This window comes from Diadema antillarum, unplaced genomic scaffold, assembly GCF_040938485.1.
Source record: "Diadema antillarum isolate AM-2024a unplaced genomic scaffold, OU_Dant_1.0 scf00000189, whole genome shotgun sequence".
Classification (NCBI taxonomy): domain Eukaryota; kingdom Metazoa; phylum Echinodermata; class Echinoidea; order Diadematoida; family Diadematidae; genus Diadema; species Diadema antillarum.
The window spans coordinates 182,366-208,899 of NW_027271078.1; the positions used below are offsets into that span (position 1 = coordinate 182,366).

Below are 26,534 nucleotides of genomic sequence, written 5' to 3' on the forward strand. Positions count from 1 at the left end.
TAACGATTGGCTTTCATTATTTTAATTTGTTACGCACAACAAAAGCAACCTAACAGCAACACAGGAATCGCAGACAGTGCGGGTATAAAAAACGGAATACCCCGTCTTACTGCTCAACGGGATGATATAGGTTTGGTTGAGATGGGTATTCAGGTTGGAACTTTTTGTGAGAAAACACCTCCATGACATATCAAAGAGCATGCAATTCTAAGATTAATCAAGTACATTCAGAAAAAAAAATACAAATGTCGCGGTTGGGCAGTCGCACACACTTAGATTAGTTTGTCACACACACAAAAAAAAAAACACCTCTCTCCATAGGCATAACTGACATCGATTATATGAGGTGGCCGCAAATACTGGACACTTTGTTCAGCGGCACTTCTTGTGGAATGCGCTGCATGTTGGGCATGTGCTCTGACTACCTATTTTGGGGAGAGCAGGAAAAAAACAACAGCTCAAAATAGAACATGACATTGCGCTGACACAAGATTTAAAGTACCGTACCCTATAATGACGAATACAGCAGCATGTGCTGATACACATTCGTTAAAATTGGTTTTGCATTGATATTGAAGTTGATGTGTTGTCATTCTTTTTTCAAATTTTCAATGACAAGTTAATAATCATCTAAAAGACACTTCCATTACGTGACCTTTACCTCATAGTATACATCCTGTGCATGGGAACATCGATGTTTTAGTGTTGAATGACTGATGTCGGGCAGACTATTGGATCATCTGTCATGAATAAAAACTGGCATTGAATTGAATGGAAGTTCTTGTTGAACTTAAAACAATCAAAGATAAGGAAAGCTTTTATGAGAAAGTTCAACGTAAAGAGGAAGCATATAGAATGAATTTGAAATGTGAAAAGATGAGTAAATGACAATCCATAATGAAATTGTTCAAAAGAGATTTGCTAATGCTTTCTGTGCAGTGAAAAGAAGACATCTAACGAACCATCGTTACAATCTTTTGTGCATGAAAAATTGGAGAAGTGCCAGCTTCGTAAGTTGTTTGTTTTAATTATGATTAACAGAAAAAAACTGTTTGAATAATGCATTTACACTATCTCCCCAAAAAGATTATCCATACTATACAAACGGTACAGTAATTACAACATGTATCATTTTAAGAACAACTGTATGTATGAATATAATTTACCCCCCCCCCCAAAAAAAAAAAAAAAAAAAAAAACAATATCACATGAAATACCCAAGTGAACATTGTATGCCAAAAATGTATTATTCTATGAATCGCTCTTAACAAAAAAATTTAAGATAGTTCGCATTTAATAACAAACAATGATAAGTATAGTTACATCATTTACATCAACATTTTTGTCGCTAACTACCACAAAATACGTAATACTTATACTTGCTATTAAGCTTTCTTTGCATGACTATGATTGTGAGTTACTGAAAACGTTTCAGGCTCGTTATTAGTAAAGCAACGAGATATAAATTCTGGCGTCCCCAAGAAATACTTGTATTATCATCAGTAAACCTCTGACATAATTTATAAATCATTCATAAATCATATCCGCGCGGCGCCTCAACCATGTCTCGATTGACAGGCTCATTGTACCGGTCATTTGAACTCGTAGCGCTGCATGTAAGAAACAAATCAGGCTGAAGGCCAGTCTGGAAGTATTAAATGAATGGTGAAATAGAGATGAAGATGAAATAGCGGTCAAAACATGTAAGAGTCCAAATACTGACCACATCTGAAACCGAAAATTGTTTTTGCTCGTGGAATCGAACAATATGAGACAAGAAATCCCAATTAGCTTAACTACTCTCCCCAGGGGCCTCTCTCTCTCTCTCTCTCTCTCTCTCTCTCTCTCTCTCTCTTATTATTCTGATATAGTCTTCAACCTCCTTCTATTATTCTTCTTTAACTCTATAAACAAATATTTCTGTGTGTCTGGTTATCTGACTACCTGCCCCCTACCCCCTTTTTTAATTTGTTTTTCATCGATTTTTGTGTGTTATCTCATTTTTAATCATGCTGCACCGAGGTAGCTGCGATAAGGGGCGATTTCACTGATATGATTTATGCGAAAATCAATAACCCCTGGGGGAGCATATGCAGAGGGCCATACAAAGAGCGAAATCAAAGGAAATCTACAATGTATGACCAAAGAAATAATACAATCTTCGCCCTTTGTTTGATACTGTCGATGTTTGGGCATTTTGCAGTTGAGGTGATTAAGACGTTTATATACCGGACATGACCCGGTTGTCATAACAACTTCGAGCAGGAAAGAGGAAAAAAAGAAACCAAAAACAACAAGAGAGGGAAAGAGAGAGAGAGAGAGAGAGAGAGAGAGAGAGCGAAGGATGTTGGTGCCGTATTACACCACCTTTAGATAGGATTTATCCCACCAAACGAACAGGCAGGGAAATGTTGTATCTTTAGTTACTCGCACGGAAATATACCGGACATAACATTTCTGAGACACTTGACTTTCACTAGACCCTGTTTCTATTGTCACGGGAATACAGCAAGCGGTGATTCTGACGTCTTTCATTTAAAGAGGTATGTCAAAGTAAATTAGCTGTGCAGTCACATATATGTTATAGACGGATATCAACAAAACTTTTAAATCCCCTAACCGATTGATTTCATTAAACCTTCAGTGATATTAACTTTCCAATCCTTTGCCCGTCTTACTTTCTTTTCCTTTGTCTTTGTTCCATCCGTTTACATCTTGGATTTTCATCAAATAAAACGGCCACGTTGACTAAGGACTTTCTTGATGGCCATGATGGTCAATGACGAAGTATTCAAACACATAAACCGGTATCTACTTTTCTTATCACTGGAATATGTAAAGAGTTGTCAGGAAATGAAAAGGGCCTCTGAGACACGCCTAAACTCACTAATCACTTTTTTGTTGGGTTTGTAATACCCAGTCACATATCAATTTACTATGAAAGTAAGGGAACCCATTATTCGAACTGAATACCACAGAGAGAGAAGGAAATAATTATCCAAAGAGAGCCAGTTCAGCAAATTCAAGTAAGAGTGATTGATAAGGGATCAATAGATCCTTGAGAACAAATGCTTTCAATGTGGTCACGGTATATGAACGTTAATAATCATTCAACTGCGTCTTTACAAAGTCCAGTTTGAGAAAGGAATTCGGTATACAGCAACGTAAAACCTTTTCTTGTATTAACTGAAAACATACAGCATCATGTTAAAAAACACACACACACATACAACAACGACACTGGCTCCACAAGGCCCTTATTTAAAAAAAAGGCGTTTTTTATTTTCTTTCTTTCCTTGCAACAACGCGACGGCGTAGGGAAGGCAAGTGGTTGGTGATAGAAGCTTCCTACACGATTATTATGTTACATTGAACTTTAGACAACAGTTGATGAACCCAATGAGGAGAGCTGGTTGACGGAAAAAAAAAAAACAGAGAAAGAGAGAGAGATAGAGTAAGAAAAATTAGAGATAGGCCGAGAGAGAGAGAGAGAGAGGGAGAGAGAGAGAGAGAGAGAGAGAGAGGGGGGGGGGGGCAGCAAAGCAGCAAAGCAAGCCTTCCAAAGTATTCATCTTCTTTGTATGACCTCGACTAATTTTGCCCATCATGAATTTTTCATTATCTCCATCCTCTTGATGGCTTATGGATGCTACTTCTGTGTTGGTGTAAGGATATTATTATAATATCCCTTCTGTTTGTTATCTTTGATTACTCAGTGATGAACAATTTGATTTAGAAGACACCGTCCTTAGGGTAACGGAGACACTAAATTCAAACTGTCATCTTTATGCATCGTTTATATCTTCAAAGTTATTATTATTATTATTATTATTATTATTTTCATCATCATTATCATTATTATCATTTATTCGGCTTTCATTCACAAATATCATAACACATATTTCGAAATTAGAACATATACTTGAGTGGTAAGGGTGCATCAGGTTGGACAGCCCGGGTCTGGAAGAGCCAACTGGACTTGAACCCTCAGGCCATCCTCTCCAACCCACCTGGTGCACCCAAAACAGTCAGTTTACAATATAAAAGATACAAATTTCATGAACAGGCAGACATTTAAACAAAAACAAAAGCAAAACAACCGTTTCTTTATAAGTGTCAATTTAAGATATGTGTAACTACCAATCTTTCTTATTCCATTCAAATATGAGAGGGTATTTTCTGCATAACAAAACTAAACAAAATATCAATAATACATTACGAATATGTTTGTTACCTCTGAAATGGCTACAGACATGAAAACCTGACTCACAAATACATGCAGTTAATGCAAAATGCATAAATTTGAAATGTCCATGTAACCATATTCCTTTACATCATTTCATTTTGACTTCATTATATTTGGACAATTAACAAAACAGAACTGCAAGAGAGAGAGAGAGAGAGAGAGAGAGAGAGAGAGAAAGAAGAAGAAGAGGAAGAAAAGCAACATAAATAACTAAATATTTAACTCAACGTACCCAACCCATCCCAACACCCAGGGGGCCAGCTCAACCAGCAATGATTATCTGCATGCTTTCTACTGGAAAAAAAAAAAAAAAAAAAAAAAAAAAAAAAACTACCATGGCAATGTACCGCTAAACATTGAACAACTGTACACTCTGCTCACTAATAGTCACATGTGCCATATCTCAAATCAAGTGCTCATAGTCCGCGTAAGGTATTGGAATAGACAATTTTTATGATTTTCGTCAAAGAATGCTACCAATATTGTTTATGCATTCAAAGAATGCCAGCAATATTGTTTATGCATTTACCACAGTGACGTAATAGTTATTTGTATCTCTGTTAATAATTTATTTGTATCTCTTTTACAATGTTATTCTGTTCATCGCATTGTGGTACTGATTTCTTGACGTCTGTGTATACGAGCGTTTCATTGTATCTTTAACTATTTGGAAGTGAAATAAATCAACTTGAAAGAATGCTATTACCATGGCAACACAATGTTTGACATGAAGAAAAAAATATGGGAAAAAAGATGAAATCTGCACAACTATATATCATAGCTGTCACATGTGCCAAAATTTAAATGAAATTGATCAAAAGCTGAGGGAGTTAAATAAATTCACAATAAAATTATATGATTTACATTCAAAATATGCTGTTAACATGGCAACACATTTTGTAGCAATGACGACCGAGCAATTTCGTACAGGTAAATAGTATAGTGGTAACATGTGCCATAATTGAAATCAACTGATAAAAAATCATAGATATTAACGAATTTCCTTTTTTAGTGTTAAGTAGTACTACTGTATTGTTGCTACAAACTGTACATTTTCCAAATAAAGGAATGTCCTGACATTTTTCCAAACATCACGCACACACACACACACACACACACACACTTACACACCCAAAACCAAAATAAGTCAGGAACCAAACACTAAAGGTGTCAAAGCAAAAGAGATACATGATTAATATTTTCTTCAAAGATACATTAAGTGGTTTTTTCCCGAAAAGAGAAAAAAATATCAGTTAAAAGTTGAAAATGAATATATGTGAGCCTGCACCACAAAACAAACAAAAAGTCGCCAGACAGGAAATCTTAGTTAAGAGGATATTCTAACAAAGCAGACTTTTAGCTTTAAAATGATGTATAACTCAAACCAATTTGGCTCTCCTAACCTATCTAGATATTGGAAAGAAGGCACACACTCAGGAAAAGTGTGAACTGAGAAAAGAGGCTCTGAAGTACAGTGTCTATTCAAGCGCTTATCTTACCAAGCCGTGCTGGCTATGCAATGAATGGGAAAAAAAAAAACCAGGATGTAAATCACCGGAGTAACAAAAATGAAGGGGTTGTCAGATTAAATTGAAATTAATCATGCCTTATCAACACATTTTGTTCTTAATTGATGCCAACTTTCAAATCAGTAGCGTTATCCCTTCAAAACTTATAGGATTTGAAAGTGAAGAGTGGGTACAAGGTTTTTAAGTAATGAAAACGGGACTCTAAAGACACACTTTAATCACACTATTCTGCCAAATAATGTTCCAGAAAAACGGCTAAAAAGCACAATTTCCTGCCCGTTTTATGATCCCAAATTTTAGCATAATGTAGAAGAAGACTTGTTCTTTAAGAAAATATGAAAAAGTCGACCTCGGCTCGGTTGACCCTTTTCACCTATATTCAGTCCTCACACAAAATCAGAATAAGTGCGACTTTTTGTTCGTTTTGTGGTGCACGGTCACATATAGATATTCCATTGCTTTAATAATGATGATACATCGTAATTGTGTGTGTTATTTCACGTAGTTTAAGAGTACGCTCATATCTTTAAAATACCAGTACAACATATCTTCATGAATGAAGCATACTATCGATACAAGAAGTTTCTACTTGGATTTGAATAGACGCATAGTGTGTACGGAAATATGCATGCACGCGCGAGCACACACACTCACACACACACACACACACACACACACACACACACACACACACACACACACACACACACACAAACACACACATAAGAAATAACAAAATAACCCTACGCCCCAGCACCGCACAGATATCTTATCTTCCCTCAGGATACTATTTCTACTCCGTGTTTATTTCGTTATGCTGAATAGATGATCATATCGATTGGAAATATTGATTTTTTTTTCAGCTTTTGTAGCCACGTTCACGTGTGGAATGCGCCATTTATTATAAGATGGTGGGAGAGATAACGAACGTGCCATCTATCAAAGTCGCAGGCGCGTATTGTTCAATGGAGCTTAGAATTTAACGTTTATCCGTCAGCTATTACAAGCAATAAAGACCTATTGACTTAACTGGATTCAATATATTTCAGCTTCAGGAAGAAACAGAAATTACAAAGAATAAACAATATTCATAGTCATATTCAATACTGAGGGAATCATATTCCAAAAAGTTCAAGATTGTCACACAGCTACCATACCCGACTAAGGGTGTCTGTTGAAAGACACAGATTTACTTTGTAGGCCTACTAGGTTGGATCATCTCTTTTACCACTTTGATAAAGTTTCTGGTTTATGGTATTACAGGAAATTCGACATGGAACATCTTTTGGTAAGGATTCTCCTAGCCGTTCCTTTGATCGGTGTAGGATTGTGCGACTGGTGGGCTGAGGATTATTGGTATCAACGTTACAGCGGTGACGGATTCAGCTATGAACGTAAGATATGTCGTGTAATGTGAATAGCCTGACTTATTTGCGTGCTTACTTTCAATTATACATGTATATATATATATATATATATATATATATATATATATATATATATATATAATATTATATACGTATCATATAGTACATATGTGACTCTGCACCTCAAAACAAACAAAAAGTCGCCAGACATGAATTTTAAGTTAAGACCATATTCTGAAAGAGCAGACTTTAAGCTTTAAAATGATGTATAACTCAAATCAAATGGACTCTCCTAACCTATCTAAATATTGGAAAGAAAGCACAAACTCAGGAAAAGTGTAAACTGAGAAAAGAGGCTCTGAAGTACAGTGTCTATTCAAGCGCTCAATCTTTACCAAACCGTGCTGGCTGTGCGATGAATGGGACAAAAAACAGGAAGTAAACCACCAGAGTAACAACAATGAAGAGATTATCAACTAGCACTATCCTTTCAAAAGTTATTAGAGTTGAAAGTGAAGTGTGTGGACAATGTTTTTCAGAAATGAAAAAGGGATTCTAAAGACACACATAATCACACTAATCTACCAAAAATGTTCGAGATAAACTGCTAAAAAAACACACTTTCCTGCCCGTTTTATGAAACCAAATTTTAGCATAATGTAAAAGAAGACCCGCTCTTTCAGAAAATGTGAAAAAGTCAAGTTCGGCTAGGTTGACCCATTTCACTTATTTTCAGTCCTCACACAAATTCAGTGTGTGCGACTTTATGTTTGTTTTGAGGTGCACGGTCACATATACTGTATATTACTTGAAAGTTATAAACAAAATAAGGTTCATAAGACTATAGGTCGCTGACACTCTATTCCGACGGGTTTCTGAAGCAGTTCAAATTGTTGTTTCGATAATAATAATGCAAGATGTTGTATTTGTTCGCATTGGAAATGACTCGCCGATGAAGAAACCTATTTCATGGTATCATAATAATGTATGCAATGTATTTACCATGTAATATCATATAATATATTCATCATGAAATATTGGATAGATTGATATTACATATCCTTTTTGCAGTTACGCATGAATTGAAACAGAAAGACTCCCAGATGCTATGGACAAGTAGAATAACATGATCTTAAAACGGACAAAGAAAGAATGAAAAATTTCATTTAAGAAGCAAAAAAGTCGTGTTGTTTATTTTTTTTTCATTTTTTCGCTTTACTTCGCGTATAAATTTAATTAAGGTGAAAAGTCAATGCAGGTAAAAAGTTAGGAAAATCAGAAAAGTCAGGGGTGTTTGATGAATCATTCTGCGGTTTTAACTTTTTCGTATTTTGTCGTTTTGATGCAAAAGTGGATAACTTCCTTCCCCTCGGCATGGAAGATGGACGCATTATGGATTCCCAGCTATCAGCCAGCTCGTTATATTCGAATACCCACTCACCGTCACGTGCTCGGCTAAATATCCAAAACGGTAATTATACTCACTATAACACGTATTGATATTCTGATGTCAAAATTTCGTTAATCCAGCTCATTTCCTCAGGCCACTCACAATTATCACTGAAATAACACTTTTTTTCCTCTCTTTTTTTTTCAAACAAACTGCATGAAACATTCATCTAAATTCTTTCAAACCGCATCTCGTCGTAAATTTTCTAGACAGCCCAGCTAGATGTTAAGCAATGTTGGCCTACCTGCCTAACTAATATACAGGAATTTGATCGAAATGCATTGTGAGACAATATAGCATCAGCATTTATGAAAAGAAAAATGTGCTTATTACAGAACAAAGAAAGCAAAAATGAACGATATTGATTGTTTGTGGTTGCTTTTGATTTTACGATGTTGTAGCGAGATAAGAGTTTTTTTTTATTTTTTTTATTTTTTTATTTTTTTATTTTTTTATTTTTTTATTTTATTATTTTTTTTTGGGGGGGGGGGGGGGGGGGGGAATCGGGCGTTGCTATAATGGCTATTGACCTCTCTTTTTCTTTTATCCTTGAACTTGCCTCCATTATTCCTGATCATAAGATGGATATAACAAGGGGGCGTGGAGTCCGTGGTCATCTAACACCGACCAGTATCTACAGGTGGATCTCCAGTCGGATCACGTGATCTTTGCCGTGCAGTCCCAGGGGCGGTCCGACTTCCCGCAGTGGGTAACGACCTTCCAGCTGCACCTCGGTACCGATGAGAATGAGCTCGAGCCCGTGTACAACAGTGATGAATCAACGGTAAGTACCCTGTCCTATCAATTGAACTTGTTCTTGTATATGCAGCTGTTTCTCCCTATATCTATCTATTTTTTTAATGTCCGTCTTATGTAAGGTTATTATCATAATTGTTATAATTTTTATCATTATTATTATCATTATCATTATCATTATCATTATCATTATCATTACTATCATTATTATTACCCTCATTAGTATCGTTATTAGTATCAAAAGCATCTCAATACCATCTTAAAGGGATCGTATAGTTTTGGTTGAGACCTAATTTCAGGTTTCTATTATTTTTTGGTGAGATAATCAGAAACCTCTTATGAAATATGAAAGAGCATGTAATTCTATGAGGAATTCAACGTTTATTTGATGAAAATTGGTTTTGAAATGACCGAGATATCAAAAAAGAGCGATTCTACTAAAGTGTGGGACTCACACTTTATCACGATCGCTTTGTTTTAATTTGTTTTTGGATATTTCAGTCATTCCAAACCCGATGTTTATCAAATAAACTTTGTGAATTCCTCTTAAAATGGTATGCTCTGTACTATATAATAAGTGTTTTCTTGGTATCTAAAAAAAAAAAAAAAAAGCTAAAAGCCCAATTCTCATCTCCACCAATGCTGTACTATCCCTTTAAAGGGATCGTACTGCTTTGGTTGAGACCTAATGTTAGGTTTCTAACATTTTTGGGTGAGTTAATGAGAAACCTCTTATGAAATATGAAAGAGCATGTAATTCTATGAGGAATTCAACGTTTATTTGATGAAAATTAGTTTTGAAATGGCTGAGATATCCAACAAAAAAAGAGTGATTCTAATAACGTGTGGGACCCACACTTTATTACGATCGCTTTGTTTTACTATGTTTTTACATGTTTCAGTTATTCCAAACCCGATTTTCATCAAATAAACTTCGAATCTCTCGGTATATCATAAGTGTTTTCTTGGTATCTCGCAAAAAGATAAAAGCCCAATTCTCATCTCCACCAATACTGTATCGTTCCTTTAAGTTCAAAGAAATAATTGTATTCAAAGACGTAAGGTAACACTGCAATGCTAATTTTGTCAATAATTTAAGAATGCAACTAGACATTATCTTATTTTTATAGTAGTGACTATTTAAGGTAAACGTGGGAAAATGGTTCATGACGTCAGATACCTTTGGCAATGAAAATATTTGTTTCCTTTTGATGTAATACAATATATTAGTGTCATATTGAGTATCGTTAAACATACGAGTAAAAAAAAAAGAAGTTTGAGATTCAGGGAGATATTACACTTTTATAAAGAATATGCATGAAATTTAAAGATTCCCCCCCCCCCCCAAAAAAAAAAAAAGATGTTTATGAAAATAAGCTTTAAAGCATATCTTTTTATACACAGGCAAATTTAATTTAGGTCATTACATGCACTATGGATAGCTCCAATGTTTTGACCAACAAACTTTATCGTACCATTTTCGTCATTTTGCCAAGGGGAATAACACAAGTTTGTTGTATCACTATGTACAATTCCATTCGGTATGACATCTTATTGAGCTTCATAGCAATATTATAGAGGCATAATTAGACAATAACTAGATAATTCGATTGATTACGAGGCATGGTGTTATAAACAGGAACTTTGGATGATCAATTAATTTTGTGTGTGTATATACTATATAAATTAACAGTTTTTAAAAGGTAAAAGATTATTAAACATGCTAAGGAAAGTTCATCATCATATGGAGCAAGATATCTGTCTACAGATAGGCTACTGAACTTGTTACCTAAAAAAGGAACATTCTTGGAGGAATTGAAAACATCCTATTTTTTCTAATCAATGCCTGTGTTTTCTATAGCATCTTTAATCGCAAGCAGCACAAATTGAGAAGAATAGAGATCTTTATTTATGTTTTACGATCAAACTATTTATAACCACATCACACACACACCAACACACGCATACATACACACAAGCACAGAAATGACACATACACTCTTAAAACATCCGAGTCAGAACTGACCCGGAACTGGGTCCGTTGGGGTCACAAACCGTTCCGGGTCAGAAATGACAAGAAATGGGGTCAGATATGACCCATTCAGAATCATGAATTGGGTCAGGGTGACCCCATTCGGGGTCTTCATGACCAAGTCATTTATGACCCGGAACGGGGTGTGACCCAACGGACCCAGTTCCGGGTCAGTTCTGACTCGGATTGTGTGTGGTTTTTTTTTTTAGAGTGTACACTGTGCTGATATACGTAGTTTATGAATGTGTAATATGTATGTGTATAATTTCTATGACATTATTATATTCATTGATTTATTTACATATCAATCGATGTTTTAGGCATGGTATGTCCACGTAGACATTAATCTTTTCACGCCTTTACCCCCCCCCCCCCCCTCCCCATCTCCCCCCTTCTCTGCTTGTTTGTTTCACTCTTTCTGTCTGATCTATATCTGGGACGTTTCTAAACAATACCTCTAGACATTTGAGGCCAATTCGGACCAGACGACGATTGTCACCAACAAACTCTGGCAGCCAAGCCGGACTCGTTACGTTCGATTTTACCCAACAGCCTGGTATTCCTGGATCAGTATGAGGGTGGAAATCATTGGAATGAAGGTCGTTAGTAAGTAAAGAAGGACAAGATAGCTATTTTTTTTTCTTACTTATTCTCTGCATCTTTATGTGCGTATGTTTTGTGCGCTGTCTATATTTTTGATCGTGAATGGTGTGTGGTGCAATCTTGTCGTGTGTGCATGTGTATGTGTGTGTGTCTATCTGTCTGTCTGTCTGTCTGTGTGTATGCGTGTGTGTGTGTGTGTGTATGTGTGTGTGTGCGAGTGTGTGCAAATTTGGAATGGAATATTGGAATGGAATAGATTTTTGCTATGAATAAGTGTATTTTTCACCTTTAACTCATCAGTCATCGTAATATTAATGGCAAAGGATACTGTTTCCATCTTATAATACGACTGTTTTGTCTTCGGCGCCCTAACGCCTGTAGCGGCAGGCAGGCCATATATTTTCCATGCTCACATAGCGTAAATAAAGAATAAATAATGTGTTCATTCCATACTTTACCAGTTCAGGATATCTTTTTCATAACGCATTTTTCTTTTTTATTTTAACCCATATCATATCTGTGCTTTAGACCTATGGGTTAGGATAACTTTATGCTATTTTGTGAACACATGAATAGATATTGATCACTTGCCTGTATAAAACCCATATCTAGCGATCTAAAGAAACACGTTTGAAGGCCCCCGTGTCTCATGGAACGCAATGTGACATTCCACGTTGTTTGTTTATTATAAATTCGTGTTGTTTACTGTTTGTCATTTATTTGTTTTAATGAAATCATTTCTTATCATGATAAGTATCAGTGCTATTGACTATTTCATTTCACGTATTGTTATTATTACTATTTAATTATTTTTTGTTCTGTTTTGGTGTGTTTGTTTGTTTGCTTGTTTTGTTTTGTTTGTGTGTTGTTTTTTGTGTGCTAATAGCGACTACTCCTGAGCACTGGCCAGGTTTCTGGTCGCATCAGCCCGATCGGCCGCAAGAGGGTGGTTACTTGCTAGACAACGATAGATACTCCGGCAAGCTTTGCAGTGGGTGTTCATGTAACGGCGTAGCAGGCATTCGTTGCTCTGGGACAAGTGTGTAAGTGCCTCTTGAAAATGCGACTGATTATCATTATTCATTTTTCATTAATTGTTTTCATCAATTCGTTAGTTTCCTATATTATTCTCATCCAATGCAACGTAGTAGAAATTATCTATGTCTTCATATGCACAATCTTCGATGCATCCCTTCATTCGTTCTGTTGAGATAAGATGGAAATATCTGTTCTAATCGTTTATACACTTCATAATAATAAGACTTCATAAAATCATTAATTTAACCAGCATACCGGGTAAATTTTATTTATTTAGGTCCATGGAACTGTAACCCCATGTTTGACTGTTTGATCATAAATATTGTTTCTTGTACATTCTGTTGGAAAGAAAAAGTGAAAATAAAATTTGATTGATTGAATTGAATTGAATTGAATTGAATATGGATTTTCCTTATTTTTGCTCTTTGCATCATTCTCAAAGTTTCAAAATAAAACGCTACTCGTTCAACACAGCGATTTAGGTACACATCCTTTACAGCAGCCGAATGTAGCCACTCCTCTCAGCTCACATTTTTAAGACTTTATGTTTTACTTTCTCTTTACAGATTCTTAGCTGCAGTTGCATATCGATTTTTCTTCCTTATTTGTATGATATTCAACAAGTCTTGTTTTTTTTCTTCCAAAAAAAAACCAACAACACTTGGAACAACCAAAGCAATACTCATAATTTACGTATTGTAAAGTATAGTCTCCCGTTAATGTTTTAATTTTGTGTATTATTTTGGTTGTCTCTATGAAAAAAGAAGGTTTCTGTAGGTATACTGATTCTATATTGTGACGGTGTGTGTGTGTGTGTGTGAAGCTGATTGCAACACACTTGCACCATATATTTTTTTCTATGACAGAGAAATTGTTGGACACAACTTCCAACAGTTAACAGATGCCATGATTTCGAACAAGACTACTGAACTGTAAGTGGTTATGAATAAAAAAAAAACAAACAAACTGTCGAGTAGACCCAATTCAGAAAACATAATGTCAGCATCTTGCAGTGAGAAGGTATAAGTGAAGAGTTTGTTCGCAAAAACCGAAAAGTCCATATTTGCCAAATGGAGATATTTGCGATCAAAGGTCAACAAAAATAAAGAGAATAATAAGAAAAATTTTGCTTCTTTTGACCATAACTTCAAAAATGTACCTTTATATGTAGTGACCAATATATCATTGAAAAGGTATTATTTTGTACTTTATGACAGAGACCATACTTCAAAATCTTCAAAAATGGACTTATCGCTTTTTGCGAACAAACTCTTCAAGTGGAGTCACGAGATACGAGACATGGGAATTCTCTGATTAATTTTGAATACAGTACGCCCTACATTTTGTGTTCTGATATACAAGTTATTTCAATGTTAGATTTGATGTTCTCCTCTATAACATGTGTATCAACATAGGCCCACATTATAGATAATGTACGTTGTTTGTGTGTGTGCGTGCGTGTACTGCTTGTGCGAAAAGTTTGCTTACAAAATGGGCCTAGTATGTAAGATTTCCGGAATATTGTAAACATTGAGGCATATACGTTTATACTCTAGATAAAACAGGATAGAAAATTGGACATACAGCAATCCCGGAAGTTTAGTATGTCAAAATCGACAGCACCTATGATTGAATATTTCGAAAAATTTGAAAATGTATGTGACCAACATGAACTAGGTCTTCAAAGACTGAGTTGTTGTGTCTGTTGTTGTTGTTGTTGGTGGTGGTGGTGTTTTCTGTGTGTGACGTGTTCTCGATAATTTTGTACAGTGCGCTGGATGAATTTCAAAAACAATACACAGCAAACAAGGTGTTTTTTAAATCTTGCAATCAATTCTAAAGAACTTTCTCCTATCTTATATTGACTAATTCACTAAGCATTGGTATGCTTTAATATTTCCTCTCTTTCTCTGGTAGTTCCATCTATACATCGTCCTTGGACACAATTGCTGCCGACACATTTCTGAGAACTACATCACTAAATAAATTGTAAGTGCAATTTCCATACTTTGTTTTCCTCTCTCAGTTCTTATGGGTTGTGATAAACTCAAAATATTGATGAAGTTCCGGAATGTATGTAAAACCTCTCTCGTTTTGTGATATTCCAGAACGATTCACAACACTAGCATTACGACAATTCCTGACCTGTCCAATTGCGGCAATTTAGAAGAAGCGTGAGTATTACCATTTCTACCTCCTTGTATATTTCTCTAAACATGTTGGCAGAATATACATATAAGTGCTTTTAAAGTATTTAAAATTAAAGGATGACGTTTTATGCAAAACAAACTTGATACTGAATTTGTTGAGCTTCTTATGAGTCGGGCGTAAGAAACATGAGACACAGAGGAAATTTGTTAATCATTCTGAGAGAAAGCTCATAACACAATGTCTTACCAAGGAACAAGTGGGTTTACAAATCGGTTTTATACCACTGTGCGAAGAAGACAAACTTTTCATGCCTGCTTTTTTATAAAGGACTATCATAAGCGAAATATGAGTTGTTGTCTTGTCGCTTTGTCAGCTGTTGTTGTTATTATTATTTTTAAAACTTGTTTGATAGTTTGCTTCTTTGCTTTTGTTATTGGTCTTGTTCTCAAAATGAAGCATTTAGAGTGCTTTATTTCCTGTCATAATGAAGTCACTTTTCCTGTTTCTCTATCAAAATGTGTACACTTAAGATTCTTTATGAAAGTGCCGATTTTGATTATTAAAGCATTTACACACCTCATGCTTTGACTGTGTTTTGCTACTTTCTGAACCTGAGCTACTATAAGTATAATCTCAATATTGAATGAGAATCAATTTCCCTCACTCAGCACTTTATTCTTTTCAGGTATACGTCCGTTTTGATTAAACCTTTTTTTTTCTCTTTTTCATGTTTGTGTGTAGGGATTTTTCAAGCAATTCAATTTCGTACGCTTCTACTGACCCGGTACCAATATTTCCTGCGAATTTGACTAAATTGTAAGTACCCTTATTAAAGTAGAACACGATAGTCCTGATTGCACGGTATGATATAGCTTCTGATTCACAGGCATCAGTATGAAAAAAAAGGCAATATACTTTACAGTTTCACAATGCAGAATTCCAAGATTCTATATCGTATATCAAGAAACATCATACGCTACACTACTGTTACCTGTCCCCCTCCCCCGCCCCTTACTTCCCTCCCAAGGGAAACGTAAAATGTAAGGTATAATGGAATAAGATAAAATAGAAAACAGTTTCAGGATGCAGAATTCCAAGATTCTTTATCATTATGTAAAGAAACACCATAACTCGTGCAATTCTTCCGTCGAGATGTTTTCATTACAACTGATTGACAACTTGCCCTACATCAACGTTAATAAATACTGAATTGATCAGTTTTTTTAGTAGTAGCCATGAAAAAACCATGGACAATCATGGTACAATCTACGATCCTGCTACCTGTAAAATGTTATAATGAAGTTACAATGCGATGAGTTCGTTGTTCAGATTGATATGGGAGTTTTAGCACTTCGTTGTATTTGCTTATTTTGTAACCTTGAAAGCCTGTTATTTTCAATGAATAATGCAATGTGCATGGGCAATTATGACAAACTTTTATCTTCATTTTTTGTATTTACAGAAACCTCAACACAAACCACATGGCAGCGCTCCCAAGAAAATTCTTTTTCGACACACGAATTCAACTCCTGTATGAAAATTGGTCTTCTTCTTGTACTGCTTTGGCCTTTATTTTTCACTTTCGTGACACGTTGCCAACTTTCAATAAGTGTACCTAAAATATCATGTACTTGCAGCCAGAAACCTTTTACTTGAATTTCGCTGGCTTAGCATTTATGTGTGACACGTCTCTCTGAGCGAATAGATATAGACGCTGTTGATCCTGTAACATTTGATTATTCATTATTTAGTTTGCTTTCTGTCTGTATTCATAACGTCTTTTTTAATGTCCATCCAGCCATTTTGGATTGTGTCAATATACTTTACTAGAATTATCATGCATTTAATATTTTCGAAATTAGTGAGTTACTTTAAAAGCATATTCAAGGAGAGTTCCTGCCTTTTTCTTATTTAATTTGTGCCAGTGGGTTATAAAAACTTGTACCAGTCCAATGGAGGATGTAGAGTAATGTTAAAGGATGTAGCTTACGTAGGGTCGTATATTATTCATTCATACGAATTCGCATGGGGACTTTTGCCGGATTTATGATGCACAGTAACATATAAATATTGATCGACAGGGAGAGAGAGAGAGGGAGAGAAACGAATTATCTCCTGCACCTCTATACCAGGACCTAGCTGATTATCTTGTAGCATTAACTTCCCTTCGTTCATCCCTTTATTCAAAGGAGCTTGAGCAACAATAGATTTAAGATGATCCCAACCGACGCACTCGAAAACATTCCCAACCTCATTTACCTCGGACTGGACATGAATGCAATTCAGATGATCACCAGACGTACCTGCAAGTATCTCAGTCAGAGTCACATCCGACACTTGTGAGTCGTAGCTACAATTTCAATTTCAGTTCAATTTCAATTTATTTTCATATTTCTCGATGAAAGAATACATCAAGTATAACAAAATTAAATGAAATACATGATATCCAGCTTGGAGACATATATCGAATATTGCAAATAAATTAAACATATAGTGGTCGATCTATGAAAGTTGGAATCTTGGAATGAATGCTAAAGAAATATGAAGGACCTTGTTGAGCGTAGGTCCCAGTTAAAATCGAGCTAAAGATTGAGATAAGGAGCACGGGTACAACAAATGACCGAAACATAGAGAAAAAGAAAATAAAAAGATACAAATGTACAGGGATATGGCAAATTTTTCTCTAATGAAGGTTTGGGGGATGGATAAGCCTCATGCTATAAGCGAATGAACCATTGTCGTTCTGGCAGTAATAACAAAATGAGGCAATGTATAATAACAATGATACGGTTAAGTCAATATCAGAAAATTACACATTGCGTTTATTGAGAAAGGAACACTGCACCTGCCAATCAAGAAAAAAAAAAGACATTAAAATACAGTTGCAATGCAGTGAGAATTAAAATATTTGTAATGAAATGGTATCGTAGTATCACTTCATGTACAATTACTTGACTGTTTCGGTTGTATTGCATCGGGTTGACTGCATTAGTAAAGAACAGCGTGAACCATACAAGTGAAGGTTGAAATCTCACACCCCACATTGTGGAAGATTGCCACCTGCGGAAGTTCCCAGACGAGATTGAAGAACTTGCTCAAGCAAGTGACGCTGCCCTGAACTGGTTCCGCACCTTAATCATTTACCTATAAGTCTATAACCCCTCACCCGCCCCATTGTATCGCATCATACGACAGAAGAAGAAGACAACTGTACTGTTGTTATGTGACTCTCTGATTTTATCGCTTTTATTTACTCTCCCTTTGAACAACTGTTGAACGTTTACCATGAATATGTCATCGTGTCATTAATCTTGTTTCCCTTTTATTGGTACCACGGCTTTCCAGTGTATGATCCATGTCTAAAAAAGTTTTTGATTCAGTTTCAAGTTATAAACACTTGAAATGCTTTGAAAGGTGCCTCTCTTCTTATTTAATTAAAAAATAGTACCTTCAACGTTGTGAGGTAGTTAATGATTTCATAGCAAACGGATCTGTCTGTCTGTCTGTCAAGAAGACATGTGTTTCTTTTCACTGATTTGCTGCATTCATGACGTCATTCATTAATTACACGATTTTCATGCAGGAATCTTAGCAACAACGCCATCACGTACATCGCTCAAAATTCTTTGGGACTTTTAAAGGAGCTTCACATTTTGTGAGTATTGTCCACTCATTCCTTTCATCCACGTACATTTTGCGCTTATTCATTGGCTCAGTTAAGTTCGCACAATCAAATAAGAAAGACAAGTTTAATCATTACAGAGTAGGTGAACAGAAAGTATAGAGGGAACGGTTTGCATGGTACATGTAATTATTTTAACAAAACTAAAATGAGGATTTTCGTTCATCTTTGACTTACAAAATTATCCCCTTTTTCTTTTACCATGAATTCTATCCACTGATTTTTTTTAATAAATATTATATATATATATATATATATATATATATATATATATATATTTGCTGCTGCTGTTGTTGCTGCATACAATCGTTACATTAATCAACTGAAGAAAAAATACAAGACGAAGAAGATGTTAATTTGCAACGAAGTCATTATTTTGAAGTGTACACGTAACTAAAGACAAGCGAATAAAGAGAACGAGACACAGAGACGGTGAGGGAAGGAGACAAACAGAATGACAGACGGAGCAACAACGCATCTAAGAAGAACAAGGTTAATGCGGAGAACATTGAAATAATTTTAGTTCTGCAAACATGGTAATGAAGGAGGGAGGATAGGATCATATTCTGAATGTTTGTGCGTTGTAAATCATTCATTAGTTTCATAATCATTATTGTCATTTTTTTTTAAAATTCATGTTGTTACTCTTCTTCTGATGTCGGCGTTAACAGAGAACTTCATCAAAATAACATCGCGAAACTGGGCCAGCTTATCATTGATAAGATGCCAAATCTCCTTCACCTGTAAGTTTGTTCAACTTTCATTTGATTTGTCATTTCACAATCTAATTGTAAGCATAACAAATAATATCAAAACGCCAAGGATTGATATTATCTGGCAGTATTGACAATAATGTTTACTGATTCTAAAATCACTGTAGAGATGTTGAGAGTAATACATATTGAATTGCATTTCAAAAGCAGTTATTTGATTATATAATTATAGTTGCAAATTTTGTTAGTTTTCTTTGACTAGTCTGTTACATTATTTCCATAGCATGGTTCTATAAGATTATCACTTCAGAATTTCATAATATTATGCTCGAAGGATACGAAAAAAAAAATACATTCAAAGTACACAGCAGATTTTTTTCTTGTGTCATATGCAAATAAAACTTACTTCCATCGATGTCTTAGCTTCACTTTATCAAATGACTGATTTCAATGTTCGTATCACCCTGTGTTTTATTCCTGACAGAGATCTTAACAACAACAAGCTGAAAACGATCGACCGACAATCTTTCGTGGATTTGCCGAGACTGATTACATTGTATGTGAATCGTAGTTTGCCAGTTATGTATCTTCAGCAAACTCTACAGACAGCAATTGCAAGCAGCTTCTAAAAAAAAAATGAAATAGAATACCGTTAGTTATTACTGTGTGTCAATTCGATACAGCGCAATATAAAACGAAAATCTGGGAAATATTTCCCACAATATGAAAATACAAGCATAGTCATCACAATCAATTTTCATTTGAATAGTTCATTTATTCAAAAGACACTGTCATATGATTGAAAAGATATCATCTTTCATGTTTATAGATACAATAACTGAATTTAATTGAGTCATTGTATGTCATATACCTTCCCTCATTCTTTTTTTTTTTGTTCCTAATGTAGTTGCGCAGAATTGATTCATTTATTAATAACGATGTCTTATTTTGATTTCGCATTCTGCTGAAGGCGACTGCACTCTCAGAAGAATGGACACGAAATTACAACCGTGTCCTTCGCAGCTTTTAAGAATACTGGCCAACAAATGAGAACATTGTAAGTTGATTATGATTAATGTTATGATCACCATGTAGTCCAAAGTCAAGATGCCTCTACATAGCCAGTTGCAAAAATGATTTGATCCAGGTATACAACAAAGACCAAAACACGTTTGTAATATAATACAGCAAAAAAAAAAAAAAAACAAAAAACAAAAACAAAAACAAAAACAAACAAACAAACACCACAAAACAAACACAGCAACAAACAAACAAACAACCAAATCAGAAGTTCAAAAATGTTCTTGGATCGTCATATAACAAACAGGATAATTAGTCAGTCGTTACATTATATCAATACTTATGGTAAGTTACAGTTCTGGCTTTTGTCAAGCACTCTAAAGAGAGTTCAATTCGATCAAGATGAAACTAAAGTGGCGACACAAAACCAAACCAAACAGAATGAATTGGGTTATTTTGTAAACAAATCAAAGGAGGGATAAATTCTCAGACTTTCGATAAATTTACACACCGAGCTTTTGCTCTACTTTCACCGAATAACTCGTCTGAGTTGCCGTAGTGCTTCTTTTAATCCTCGGTGAGTGTTTTTATCTCCATTTGCCATGTGACTGGAATATTACATTTATACGTGTATGTGCTTGCTCGTGTCCTTGTGTGTGTGTGTGTGTGTGTGTGTGTGTGTGTGTGGTTTTTCTTTTTTTTTTGTGCAAATTCTTCCACTGTTTACACTCTGTGGCAACTCCGTCGATTTGCCATGAGCCTATATGTGTAAATGCACTTATTGTTTCAGGCAGGCCTTTTCCTGGTTTTTACACTTCTATTTTGCAAAACCGGCAGGTATCTCAGCGAAAATAACCTGACAACGATTCCCCATGGAATTTTCAACGAGCAGGACTTCCATAAACTGGAAACGTTGTAAGTATCATTGAAACAAAATAATAATAACAACAACAACAACAACCATAGGCGGACATGCAAGGAGATGGACGGGGGGGGGGGGGGGGGGGGAGGGCATGCGGCAGCTGAAAGAACACAGTGTCTCACAATATTAAACACTGTGTGAACTCATTGTGAACATAATTATTCACGTCGTGAAATAGAGCATAACTACGTGAACACTGTATGGGGAAAACACATCAGAGTGTGATGACTTTTACAATCACTACACTGTATTGTAACAAAACATATTATTTTCTTTTTCGAGGTGAGCCGACTAGGCAAGGGTTGAGTCAACATCTCGAGCTATTTCGTACTGATACTGTCAATTCAAATTCGCTGTTCAGTCGTTGTATCCCACATTTACTGTGTGTACGCGTATTGATTCATGCTGTATTATTTTGTACGCAGTTGTGTCGGCCTGTATATATCGTTTCTTCTTCAAATCATTATGCTGTGTTAAAAAAAGTATAATGCATTTTGTTGTTTGCCAGCACTCGAGAAAGTCAAGTTGAAGCGTGATATGATCCAAATGTGCAGAATTGTAGTTCGTGACCAAAAACAAACAAAAACAACAACAACAAGAAAAGCACCCCCAAAAATAAACAACACCAAAAAACACCCAAAACAAAAAACAACAAGAAAAAAACATCAAAAACGTAAATTTCACATTTTTTTTCTTTTCTGTTTATTTAGACACCTGGACGACAACTTCATATGGAACGCAACTGAGATTAGCAGAAACCAGTACACAGGTCAGAGTGACGCAATCTACGACGCCAAACTGCAAATTGCCAGACCCTTTCGAGGGCTCAATAGTACCACCGAGCTGTAAGTGAAAAGGAACAAAATCGAAATGTGCCGAATGATAATTCATGAATCTAAATATCAAAGAACAAATGCATGACAACTTAAAAACAACAACAACAAACAAACACGGAAATGGAAGTCTTTTTTTTCGTACCCAAACTTTGAGATAAATTAAAATCTATTCAAGTTGATCCGAAACGAAAGTGGATATTGTGTGAAGATGTATAGTTTCCAATTTTACTGACATTACGTTGAGTGCGTTTGAAGTTTGTCAAATGATAAAACGTATAAAACAAGTTGGAGTGCGGTCATTTTTGGAGGTCATTTCATATTAGATAACAAGACGGAGATGTATGCTAATGTTCGTTTGTTTGCTTGTTTGTCTTGTCTTGTCACAAGATATAACTTCATTGGTAATAGTCTTGGAGGACCGTTTCATTTCTCAATGTGAATAAAAACAAACACAATTTCCTCAAATTGTAGCCGTCATTACTCTCTCTTTCTCTCTTTTCTTTATCTTGTTCTTCTTTATGGTGTAATAAAAAACGTTTGTTCACTTGCTTTGACAGGCATCTTGAGAACAATGTGATTACGTCACTTCAGAACTGGACCTTCTGTGAGATGACGTCACTGGAAAGCCTTTACATGGCCTCCAACTTACTCACCGACTCCCTTATGGAAGGCTATGTCTTTGGTTGTCTGCCTGTGCTTGAATACATGTAAGTGCGGTAACGCACACTCGCAGCAGGTTTTTAAGTTTTTGTGTGCAGTTTTGTTTGTTGTGTCGTTTTAACCCCGTTTTATAATGCTCACAGTCTTAGCCAGCTTCTGAAGCGAGACAACCAAAATTCATCTCTGAATTTGTAAGTAGGCCTAATTATTTTATCACTATCATTCCCACAAGCAGTGTTGAGTGCAAAACAATGAGTCTGTCCATCAGCGTAAACACCGAAAAGGAAACGCATTGATGAACGTTGGGCAATTGAGGTCAGGTTTTAGACTGGCGTTAGCCCGGGAAGAAAGGTGAGCTGAAACCTCCAGAGTGGGCTTACTTCAGTTTAAGGATTAGTGGTTTTCTCTCTGCGGGACCGGACCTGAAACAAAATGGAGTATTTGTTTTATAATCAGGGAGGATGACAGGCTCCCACATTGATTACAGTTTGGTTCAGTTACACTTTGTATGCTGTTAGAAACCAACACATGGAACTACCTAGCGTTGTACATACTGACGGAAGACATCGGTGCTTTAAAATGACAATACCGCTTCCTCATTAATCTCAACCCTTCCAATTTCGATTCCTTCTTCTTGTCGTCTTTCCTTACCTATTTCACCACCAGCTGCAGAGTGCAGGTTAAACAAACCACTTCCAATGCACAGAGTTCAGTTACTTATATTATGGTCACGTGTCGTGTGTTTTCACCCTTGTCACGCACAACTTTTACAAAACAAGTTTCTGTCACTCTCTAAGCTGTCACAGTGGGCCGGATGCATAAACGCTAGCAATTGCTTGTGCTAGCCTTTTACTCGAATCCGTATGCAAAAAAAACAAAAAACAAAAAACAAAAAACAAGCAATTGCTTGCGAGCAGAAGCTTTTGCTAGCAAGCACGAGCAATTGCTTGATGCCCGCAAGCAATTGCTTAGACCAAGCATTTGCTTAAAAACTTATGCATAAAACATACCTTTTGCTAGTTCTTGCTAGCAATCGCTTACGATTTTCCAAGCTCTGTAAAATGAGCTTGAGCTTTTGCTTAACTGGGACGTTCCATTTTAAGTATCATTTACATAAATCTATGAAAGAAAGACCACACTTGTGAATGAGTGGTATAAATCTTCAAGAAATTAAGTAGAGTAAGAAACTTTTTCATTTCAACAACGGGAATGTCCAGTGGTTAGCACCCAAAACGTGATAAAAAACAGGTAGGACGTCTGACTTCGGTGGAGAGCAAGGAGACCTCTCTCCACGTGCGATCTGGAAGATCCGAAATACTGTAAGCAGTGGTGGGAATCAGCCAGCGATACATGTGTGTGTATAGCTGTGTGTGTGCGTCTGTGCGTGCATTTATGAGTGTCATTTCATAGCTCTTCTGCTATCATGTCAGGAAACGTTTCCGCACACACACGCCCTTTCAAATACATGCTGCCACACTCCTTTGTTCTCGTGTTCGCACAGGCGTGACGTCCCTTTTGTTGAAAACGCAAGCAATTGCTTGTGCGGGACAAGCAAAAGGTATGGGCACAAGCAAAAGGTTATGCATATAATTATGGATTTAAGCAATTGCTTGAACTAGACCTTTTGCTAGACGAGCTTGTGCTTTTGCTTGAAGCAGTTGCTTACAAGCAATTGCTTGTTTTATGCATTCGGCCCGTTGAATCTATGCGTTCCGGAATGCCCTGGAAAACAGCTATTGCATGTAGTTGATATACCATAAATGAATTTTCTGCATTCAAACACAAATCGGCTCTTGCGCGAATCTGACTGGTCCGATCATCTTCTGCCATGCTGAGATCTTGTATTTACTTTGTTCGCAATGTTTTCATTAATTTGTCATCTCCTTCCCTTACCTATGCGTTTTCGTAATATTTATTTTGAGGGGGACTGCAGTATGCTAGCTTATCAAGTTGATCAGCTGCCCCCTCCATTTCAAACACTCAACAAGTCTTACCTATATATTTAATACAATAGTAAGGATTCTATGTCTGTGTCAGGGCCCGCGCAGCGTTTTCAAAAGTGTGGGGGCCCACTTCCGGGTTTCATGAGCTAACAAGAAAAAAAAAAAAAACAAAAAAAAAAAAACAAAAAAAAAAACAAAAAAACTTCACGATACTTCCGGTTACAAAAAGTGTGGGGGCCCAAAGTGATGACACCTTATGTATTCCTTTGTATAGTGCACAAAAAGTGTGGGGGCCCGGGCCCCCACGACCCCCACGGCTGCACCAGCCTTGTGTGTTTAATGTTTGGTATTCTCAATAATGATTCAAGTCCTGGACATGAGATTGCATATGTGACCCTGCACCTCAAAACAAACAAAAAGTCGCCAGACATGAATTTTTAGTTAAGACCATATTCTGAAAGAACAGACTTTAAAGGGATAGTACAGTTTTGGTGGAGATGAAAATTGGGTTTTTAACTTTTTGCGAGATACCAAGAAAACACATATGATATAGTACAGAACATACCATTTTAAGAGGAATTCAAAGTTTATTTGACGAAGATCGGGTTTGGAATGACTGAAACATCAAAAAACAAAGTAAAACAAAGCGATCGTAATAAAGTGTGGGTCCCACACTTTATTAGAATCGCTCTTTCTTGGATATCTCAGCCATTCCAAAACCAATTGTCATCAAATAAACGTTGAATTCCTCATAGAATTACATGCTTTTTCATATTTTATAAGAGGTTTCTCATTATCTCACCAAAAATTTGAAAAAAAATGTTAGAAACCTGAAATTATGTCTCAACCAGAACTGTACAATCCCTTTAAGCTTTAAAATGATGTATAACTCAAATCAAATTGACTCCCCTAACCTATCTAAATATTGGAAAGAAAGCACAAACTCAGGAAAAGTGTGAACTGAGAAAAGAGGCTCTGAAGTACAGTGTCTATTCAAGCGTTTAATCTTTACCAAACCGTGCTGGCTGTGCGATAAATGGGACAAAAAAGAGGAAGTAAACCACCAGAGTAACAACAATGAAGGGATTATCAGATTAAACTGAAATTATACATGCCTCATTAACACATTCTGTCCATAATCAATGCCAACTTTAAAAGCAGTAGCACTATCCTTTCAAAAGTTATCAGAGTTGAAAGTGAAGAGTGTGGACAAGGTTTTTCAGAAATGAAAAAGGGATTCTAAAGACACACCCAATCACACTATTCTACCAAAAATGTTCGAGATAAACTGCTAAAAAACACACTTTCCTGCCTGTTTTATGATACCAAATTTTAGCATAATGTAAAAGAAGACCCGCTCTTTCAGAAAATATGAAAAAGTCAAGTTCGGTTAGGTTGACCCATTTCACTTATTTTCAGTCCTCACGCAAAATCAGTGTGTGCGACTTTATGTTCGTTTTGAGGAGCACGGTCACATAGACACGAATAATAAATCATATGAAATGAAGAGAAACGCTAACATGAAATAATAAGCAAATGTTCGACACGAACTTCTTTCGAGCACAAATATTTTCATTTCACAGAGA

The 26,534-nt window shown here is 36.0% G+C and overlaps 1 protein-coding gene across 1 annotated transcript in view; it reads left to right on the top strand.

The window, feature by feature from the left end:
* Positions 1-7,048: 7,048 nt before the first annotated feature.
* Positions 7,049-26,534, top strand: part of LOC139723420 (uncharacterized) — an 83,426-nt gene continuing 63,940 nt past the window's right edge. Inside the window, exons 1-9 of the mRNA XM_071634666.1 lie at positions 7,049-7,169; positions 9,174-9,376; positions 11,842-11,986; positions 12,870-13,026; positions 13,888-13,953; positions 17,362-17,511; positions 21,425-21,502; positions 22,220-22,354; positions 22,903-23,052. Of these exons, the coding sequence (XP_071490767.1) occupies positions 7,049-7,169; positions 9,174-9,376; positions 11,842-11,986; positions 12,870-13,026; positions 13,888-13,953; positions 17,362-17,511; positions 21,425-21,502; positions 22,220-22,354; positions 22,903-23,052 (1,205 nt within the window). The remainder of the gene's footprint in view (positions 7,170-9,173; positions 9,377-11,841; positions 11,987-12,869; positions 13,027-13,887; positions 13,954-17,361; positions 17,512-21,424; positions 21,503-22,219; positions 22,355-22,902; positions 23,053-26,534) is intronic.